Source organism: Egretta garzetta, unplaced genomic scaffold (assembly GCF_000687185.1).
Source record: "Egretta garzetta isolate BGI_Z169 unplaced genomic scaffold, ASM68718v1 scaffold108, whole genome shotgun sequence".
Taxonomy (NCBI): Eukaryota; Metazoa; Chordata; class Aves; order Pelecaniformes; family Ardeidae; genus Egretta; species Egretta garzetta.
Window position 1 is genome coordinate 4846080 of NW_009260614.1, and position 8703 is coordinate 4854782.

Genomic DNA, 8703 nt, shown 5'->3' on the forward strand with positions numbered 1-8703 from the left:
GTTAAGCCTCTGGCCTTCAAGGAACGATTCTGAGCTGGCAGTATGGTGCCAGATGTTTGGATTAAGCTGCAGTATTTTAATCTAGGCTGGTTGTGCTCTCAAACATGCTGAATCTGTAAAAATCTTAAGACCACATTGTCTGTCTAGGTAAACAGTTCTTGGCTGATAGATAAGGTTATGATTTAGTAGGCAGAGGCTTCGGTCAGGAAAAAATGTGTGCTTAGGCAAAACTACATGCCATATTAAGGCTGTTTTCATCCCAGGAGATGAACCTAGTTTAGACTCAACTCAGCACTCCTCATATCTACTCCATGAACTGGTGTGCATTTATTTAATGACTGTTATCTCCAGTGGACAGTTTGTGTTGCCCTGTTTGGAGTAGTGACTTGTCAGTCTTAGAGTAGGATGAGATGATAAACCAGACCGCTGCTTTTATGGGAGACTGGTTTGAGGTTTTTATCAGACTTGTACAAGAAAAGGATGGGAGAGGGTGTAACTGCTGACACTTGCACGATGAATTTCACATCAAGTCTCAATTAATCTGCACTTTGATCTTCCGATATGCATATATTATAACTGGAATCTCACCCTTATAACACTAGAGAAGAATAATGGATGATAATACAAATTTGCCTCCCTGTTTAATGTCTGCTGCTGTCATGTTCCAACAGAATGCCGTGGGTAACACAGCTGGTCTTTCTAACAGTCACTAATACAAATGGTGCATCTCTGGCACAATATTGTAGGTGAATGAGGTGAAAATAATAGTGTACGAAGCATTTATATGCACACTACAGTTTGGGTTTTTTTGAGTTAAACAGATGATGGAAAACATTGTACTTCTAGTCCATTGCTTTCTGATGTTTCAGAATATCACTGGTTCCAAGTCTCTAGCAGTGAAAGATAACAATGATGGAGAGAGAGTGCATTTGGTGAAAGAAGTCTTGACTGTAGTGTATCTTGTGATAACCTGTTGGCTTCCTTCTTGGTTTGGAGCTGCAGTGCTGTGGAGTGGTAAGTGTGTGCTCAGGATACTGAAGGATAGTGGTAGAAGAGTGTTCTTCCAAGGCCACAGCCCATAGACTTCTACTTAAGTGGAAAACAGCACAACATGTAACTGCTAAAGCATTTAAACATCACTTTTTCAGTGAATTCTCTGATGGAAGGGGCGAGGGAACAGGGAGCTCAGTTCCAACAGAATAAGCAACCTTTTAAATGATGAAAAATGTACATCTGGTGGAAAATTCAGCTTAACTGAATGGCAAGTTTAAGGCTGGCTAGTTGCCCTTTTTAAAAGTAGGATATTATAACTGCTTGAAACTCTGGGAATGACCTGGGAAACCATATGTAATGCTCCTAGTTTGCTTTTTACAGCCAATACTGTGCCAGCTTGCTTTCTTGCTGAGGTCTGAAAGGAAAGTTAAGTTTATTAATAAACTAATGTACAGTCTGAAGCATTCATTAAATTTAAAGCAACTAAATTCAGCAAATTTGATAATTTTAAAGTGCCTTTTGAGATAGTTTCCTTCCAGCCAACTCTAAATAGCTTTCTCCCAGAGTTAAAGGGGAAAAGCTCACAACTTGAACCAAACCCCAAGTTAGTTCTCTTCTAGCTCTTCAACTAAAGAGTTTGACTCCACCAAACAACTGGTGGGTCTCACTCCTTTATGCGCTCTGCCTAGTATTGGCCTGAACTCTCAGACCTCTGAGATTTTGGGGGAGTTTTGCTGGCAATGCTCCGCTGCAGGGTACAAATGTGAATGGAGGCACTTGGTAGTGCAGTAGTGGTCAACACATTTCTAACTCCATAAACAACTGCTCTTCCTTTCTGTAGCATACTACAGTTGTGACCAAAAACCCCACCCCTCTTACCCCGGTGTCTTTAAGTGGTATCAATTAACTTGAGACCCAAGTCTGCCAAGTATTGAACAAAAGGGTTAATGGAAAACAAACCAACTTCTGTCCCTGGGAAGTGATGCTGTCAAACCAGACTTCAGGGCTGCATGGGAAGTCTGTGGTGGTTCATACTGTAGCTTCTTGTTCTTCGACTGGATTCCTTTTGATTGCAGTCATCCAGCACTCTTACACAAGCACAAAATGCAGTCTGGCTTAAGTTTTAATTTGTGTGTCCAAAAAAGGTGTAGTTGCTGTTTCACACCACTAAGGGGAGCGAGAACATTAGCGTTGAAGGTACTAACAGAGCATAGCAAGTTGCTGGCTAAAAGCTGATAATGCCTTAATGACTTCCTGTGCCAGAGATCAGTGGCTTGTACAACTTCTCATGCAGTGCTTATAAATTAACATGTAACAATATGGGAGGCCAAGGCTAGATTTTTTTTTTGTAGATCAAATATTAATAGGCAAGTCCTCTTTTTCTTGTAACCAGCAGAGTTGGGTACTGCAACAAACTCATCTCCAGAGCTTGAATGAGTGACAAAAATAACTCTGAACTTTCTAATACCCTCTGTGAAATAGAAAAGGAAGTCTTAGAACAATGGCATTTTATCTGCAGTGTTTGTCTGGAGTCATTGTAAAAATGTATTTTTCCAATATGCATTACTTTGTTGTGTAATGATTCTACTTGTAATAAAATGCATAACTAGATAATGCATTGTGAGATGGAAACCTTGTTAAGAAAGTATCTTCTTGTGGAGTGACAGCTCCCCCTCTGCAAGCTATCCTTTACAAGCCACAAGGAAAACCAGGGATGTAACATTCAATTGGGTATGACAACATTAAAATGAATACCTGGAATAATTTCTGAACACAGAATAATGTTGTGGAACTGCTACAACTGTTGTTTTGGCTGACAGGGTCTGGTGTTCTAGTTTATACCTTAGTCATCTTCACTGCCTTATACTAGACTTACCTATAATAATTTTTCTGAAATGATCCTAATTTCCCGCATTCATGGAGTAAATTAGTTCTTGGCTCAGATGCATTTCAGTGTACAAGCTCAGCTGAGTTGATGCAAAGTTAACATACTACCAGTGTGTTTAGTTGTGTGCTGGTGGGCAGCTCAGCCTCCTGGAAGAGCATTAACTGCTGCAGCTTTACTTCAGGAAAGGGAAAGCTTCAGTGCAATAGCAAAACCAAACCATCTTGGTGAGATTGTGATGCATTAGTCTTTATTAATAAAACTTACTGAAGTACGGATGAATGGTGAGCTGCCTATGTTGACTTGACCCCTGTGTAACCGTTGCTATTTTCATCCTACCCTTTTCTACCATGGGAGAACCTAGCTGAGCTTTTGAATTCTAGTAGAAACAAAATAATCTTGGAGCACTTTGGGTCAGTGAGGCACTCTCCTTGTTTGCTTTAATAGATGACTTATTCCTTGTGCAAGGCTAACTTTCCCCTGCTAGTGTTTCCAAACACTAAACAGAGGAATAAGCTGTGAATTGGTTTTTAACCAACTTCAACCAATTTTAACTTAAAGCAACACCATCCCATCTTGCCTTCCTGCAGCAGCTTGATTCTTGTGTAGCTCTTAAGATCAAAACCATCCCCTGCCCATTTCAGTGCTATTTGCATAGTGCTCAAGCGTTACAGCAAGATGAAACTTGCTCAGAAGTTACATAGCTGATCCCCCTTCTCTAGGACTTAGCTTGTGACCCTGACTTGCCCTTACAAACCACTTTTTACAGTATTTAATAATCCAGAGTTTGCTGCAACTTTTAAAGCTATTGTAAAGATTCTTGCCAGTTGTTTTTTGGGGATGGTTTGACCTCTAAACACAAGTTCTTGTTAAAGATGTGTCCAAAAGCAAATGACATGCTGACACTTACAATGCCTGGTAAGTTGTGGAAACAACAAAGCAGTGCTTTGCAGCTCTTTCCTGCAGATTTTACACAGCTTTATCTTTAGGATTGTCATGTGAAGCAAGTGGCCCGCTCCAAGCCCAGAGATGGCACAAGCCCATGGCTGAATTCCAGTTCTAAAAGCGTGGCTGGGGATTGGAATGCTGTGTGATGGCTCTGCTGCCACTCATCCACACACACAGCTCCCACTGACAACTGGTAAGAGCTGGCACAGCTGCCTGAAAGTGCCTTGGAGGACTTCTCTTCAAGACTATGGTGGAAAAGAAATAATAGCAGAACCAGGTTAAGGAAAAAAAAAAAAACCACAACTCCAACCCCCCAAATGTTTATTTATAATAAGCATGTATGTATTTAAATTGCTGCCTGGCTGCTGTCCAGGGCAGCTGTAGCCTCATCCAAACATCAGAAGTGAGAAGTGCTGTCACTGCACTGAAGTGATTACTCTTGCTTTGAAGCAATGCTGCCAGGCCACCTCTAATCTCACTAGTTATTAACTAATTACTTAGATTTGTGGGGCTTTCCTTAGAGGTGGTAGTAGCTCAAAACTAATGAGTTTATAAATGCTTCCTGGCTCTTTATAAATAGGTGGCAGCTGCCTTAAGGAAAACTGAACACAGCTCAGCATGGATCTAGGCTTTCTGCAAACTAGGTGTCCCTCTTGAGGTTGCAGCTATACCAGAAACCAAATCTAACAGAATTTTGCCAGCTATGATAAGATATGTATGGAGTTTAAGGGAGCTGGGCCTTGGGGGGATATACCCAGCCTCAGGTTATAGTCTGATGGGCGGAGGTCATACATGGGGAAGGAAATAGGAGGCAGATTACAGCAGGATGGTCGTCTTACTGCATAGCTTTTGTTATTGCCCATTTAAAACTAACAATTCCGGATCTGAGTAGTTTCAAAGTGAATCAGAGGACCAGGTTGGTGAGGTTAATATAAAACAACAATCCTCATACGTGGGTTCCAATATCTTCTTTTCATGGTATCTAATACAAACACTAAATGAGGAAATACAGCTATGACCTTTGCCTTCTGTGCTTCAAGAATTTGATAAAGCTTGTGTACAACAACCTGCACAAGTTCCTAGATACCACATACCTTAATTGCAGAAGAAATTCAGGCTTCTCCCTGCTACCTTTAAACCGTTTGGAGTAAACCAGGTGCCTGGGAAGGAGCATTAGCACTACACTGCAGGAGGCAGAGTTCAAGCCACCTGGAGGGCTGTGCATAAACTAAGGTCAGTGACGCTGCGGTTCTTGTGCTCGCTGCCTCAAAATACACTGCATCCACCAGCCATGCACGCAAGCCATCTCTTCCCTGACTGCACAAGAAATCAGTTTTTAAATATAGTCCAGGCTGTGCATCTTAGAGTTTGTTGCCAGGTGTAAAAATACCATAGGAATAAAGCACTAAGAAAGAATCCTGTTACTGATTTTTTAGCCACTAACTTTGCTAAAGCGTTTCCTCCTTTTCTCAGCTCCATCTCCCCACTTTAAAAAAAACAAAGGTCACAAATAACATGAAATTGCTATTGCTACCATCATGCAGACAGATGGAAGGGAATGGAGCTGGAGGTGCAACTGCCCACCTAAAGTGTAACATTTTGCTGCAGGACTCTGCACCTGCCTGGAATCCAGTGCTGGGAGTCACAGCTGTAGGACGCACTGCTCAGCCAGCGGATGGCAGCCATCATATTCCTCCAGGTGAGGGTTATCCAGGTCACCTCTGTTGCTGTGCTTGGTGGAGTCTGGCTGGCCCCATGGGGGACCAGTGGTCCTCACGCACACACAGTGACTCCCCCTTGAACCAGGTTGGTACAGCTTCCGTGGGACTCCAGTCCAGTCTCTGTTCACTCCCCCACTATAAATGGAAAGTTAAAATAAATTACAATTTAAACCTGTGAAAACACTTCCAGTGAACAGAGAATCATTAGGGAAAAAAAACAAACAAGATGATCTGAGAGAGTTAGGACTAACACTACACTCACTGAGGTAGACTTTGCTCCCACCATCCCCAGCTTTCTGATATCTTTTTACTGGCTGTGCTTCAGAAACCTGTGGCCTGAACCGGGTTTCTTCAGTGCTGCTACATGCTCTTCACTCTTCTGGGAGCAACCAGCTTCTACTTCCCACATTTCTATTGCTGGAAAAGGAATCATAGCCTTATGGGGCACAGAGTGTCTCATGGCAAAATGCCTTTTCTGGGGGCAGCTAATTGCTCAGAGATAACCCCATGTCATCTTCTGTGCCGTGACTGAACACAGCGATTTGGAGAACTAGGGCAAAAGAAAAAAAAAAATCACAAGTCCTAAGTACTTCTGCAACTACTTCATAGCGTCTCTTTATAGGCCAAATCCTGCCTGTTCCCCTAACCACTGCATCTTCTAAGCCTGTAAACTCTTACACAAGTGACTGCCACGCAACACCCAGGCCCAAGGCTGCACCCAAGCTCATTCATGCATAGAAGCAGATTCCCCCAAGGTACGCAGTGGTACTAGGTGTACTGAAATGAAGCCTGAATATTTTGCAATGTCATCTGTGAAATTATTTCATCTTCAAACCAAATAGTTCCTAAACTGAGAGAGGAATACAACTAAATAGGCCAAGTAGGAAATGACTACTCAAAGCTCATTTTTATGCGGTTTTACTTGAAAACCGTTGTGGCAGTAGCCTGAGAGACAAGCTGCAAAACTGTCTCAAAACCACGAGCTAATCCTTGCATTCCCGATAGGTCAAAAAACCTGTTTGAATGTAGCACACGCTCCTAGTGGAATTTCTGTCCTGTTTTCCTGAGAACAGCAGCAAATTCTAAAACCTGATTTTGATTCCAGTTTGACAGAAGAGTTTTTGCCTCAGGAATAAAATTCCTAAAAGTATTAATGATTGGGATGAAACTTTATTTTCCTTTTACCCGCCCACCAGGTCAGTGAGCACGGTTCCCCTCTGCTACCTCACACTGGAGAACATTTTCACTAGCCCAGCCTATACCTCTGTGCAACTCCAGGCCAGATAGAGGCTCTCAGCAGTTGCTGGACCAGCAGAGAAAATCTAGGGACTCTGATTCACACAGCAGCAGTGGCTCAACCTGGCACAGCAGAGAATGGCACTGCTGCTCCTTGCCGGTTGGCTCTGCCTCTGTCAGAAAACACAGCCCGAGGAATACAGATGGGGAAGGGACCGTGCCTGGCGTATTCCAGCCGTGCCAGCACTCAGCACATTGGGGCCACCCTATGCCCTTCTGCGGAGAAGTCAGCAGACCTCACCTACAGACCACAGAGTGCGGTGGCTTGCAGGAGCCAGGACATCTTCCCAAGCTGCTCCTGGCTAGGAGAGGCAATGACAAAGCTCAGGATATCAAAAAAACCTGGCAGAAATGCTCTGCTCCAAGCGTGATGGCAGGAAGGCAGAGTTTACCTCTGTCTGGAGCACCAGAATCGGCTGCCCCCAGCAGAGCTCCATTCAGAATTGCAGGGTGGAAACTGCTGCTTCCTTTGTTCGCTTTCTGCTTGGAACTTCAGAGCTTCCTCAATTGCAGCCTCAGCCTGCTTCAAGGCTTCTGTCGGTGCCCCATTTTCGTCATAGAATCTGCCCACCAGCTTCCCTGGGAGAGAATATCAATTAAGACCGCAGTGTTTCCAGGCAAGAAAAATGAATAGTTCTGTTTTGTTTTTTTTTAATTTGTCATTTAAAGAAAAAAAGTAGGATTTCATCATGGCCCAATTTTAAAACCGAACTGAGCTTATATCCCTTCCATTCTTGGATGGCACAGCAGTTTTCTCACGTGAATAAATCCAGGCAGGACAAGCTCAGGCACAGGCTCATTAAAGATCACAAAGTCAATGCCACTTTCAGCTGCAGAACCTAGAATTCTTTCCCGCCCGTGCACCTCATTCCCCAAAATAGTTTCTCTGCACTGCTGCTCCTACAGTCTCCAGACTCCTGCTACAAAATTAGTAGTGCTGGCTCCACGCCTTTTGCAAATAAATCAAAAGTGGAGGCGAATAAAAGCAGGGCAGAGCTGCCGTAGCTGACAGCCCTGGGCAGGAAAACCATTAAGCTTCACAGAATCACACAGAATCCCAGAAAGGCAGGGGTCCAACCGCCCTGCTTAAGGCAGGGTCACCCAGGCCAGGTTGCACAGGACATCGTCCAGGCAGGCTTTGAATATCTCCAGAGAAGGAGACTCCACAACCCCCCTCGGCAGCCTGTGCCAGGGCTCTGTCACCCTCAGAGTAAAGTTATTCCTCATATTCAACTGAAACTTCTGATGCTTCAGTTTGTGCCCATTGCCCCTTGTCCTATTGCTGGGCACCACTGAGAAGAGTCTGTCTCCGTCCTCGTGACATCCACCCTTAAGATGTTGGTATGTGTTGATGAGGTCCCCTCTCAGTCTTCTCTTCTTCAGGCTGAACACGCCCAACTCTCTCAGTCTTTCCTCATAGGGGAGATGCTCCAGTCCCTTTATCATCCTGGTTGCCCTCCTCTGGACTCTTTCTAGGAGTTCCTTATCTTTCTTGAACCGGGGAGCCCAGAACTGGACATAGTGGGGTCTCACCAGGGCAGAAAAGAGGGGGAGGAAAACCTCCCTCAACCTGCTGGCCACGCTCCTCTTAATGAACCCCGGGATGCCATTGGCCTTCTTGCCAACAAGGGCACACTGCTGGCTTGTGGGCAACTTGTCGTCCATCTTCACCTTAAAGGAAAGCAGACCTCAAACTGGGTCTGATTTAGCAGCAGCCCCAGCTGATTGCTCACGGGTTTTGGTACGCAGCAGCCACCTGTGGCATGGCTGGAAGCCCAAGGTGGACGTGTTACAGAGGAGACCCAGCGCCACACAGCCCCGTGCCCCCACCTCCCATCGCCACGCTGTGCACCTGCCCTC

At 44.4% G+C, this 8703-nt stretch overlaps 1 protein-coding gene across 1 annotated transcript; it reads right to left on the reverse strand.

Annotated features, from left to right (window-relative positions):
- Nucleotides 1-79: 79 nt before the first annotated feature.
- Nucleotides 80-8508, reverse strand: LOC104131783 (neuferricin). The gene is made up of 3 exons (XM_009644987.2): nt 8418-8508; nt 7236-7422; nt 80-5682 (listed from the first exon to the last, which is right to left on the reverse strand). The coding sequence occupies exons 1-3, from the start codon at nt 8506-8508 to the stop codon at nt 5469-5471; spliced, it is 492 nt and encodes a 163-aa protein (XP_009643282.1). The 3' UTR covers nt 80-5468.
- Nucleotides 8509-8703: the final 195 nt, after the last annotated feature.

Excerpts from the sequence above, each read along its gene's own strand:
- LOC104131783 (XM_009644987.2), bottom strand. The coding sequence starts at position 8,508 with ATGGACGACAAGTTGCCCACAAGCCAGCAGTGTGCCCTTGTTGGCAAG. Across the intron at positions 7,423-8,417 it reads CATTAAGAGGAGCGTGGCCA|GGAAGCTGGTGGGCAGATTC; the intron begins GCAGGTTGAGGG and ends ATTCTCTCCCAG. Across the intron at positions 5,683-7,235 it reads TTCTGGTGCTCCAGACAGAG|TGGGGGAGTGAACAGAGACT; the intron begins GTAAACTCTGCC and ends TTCCATTTATAG.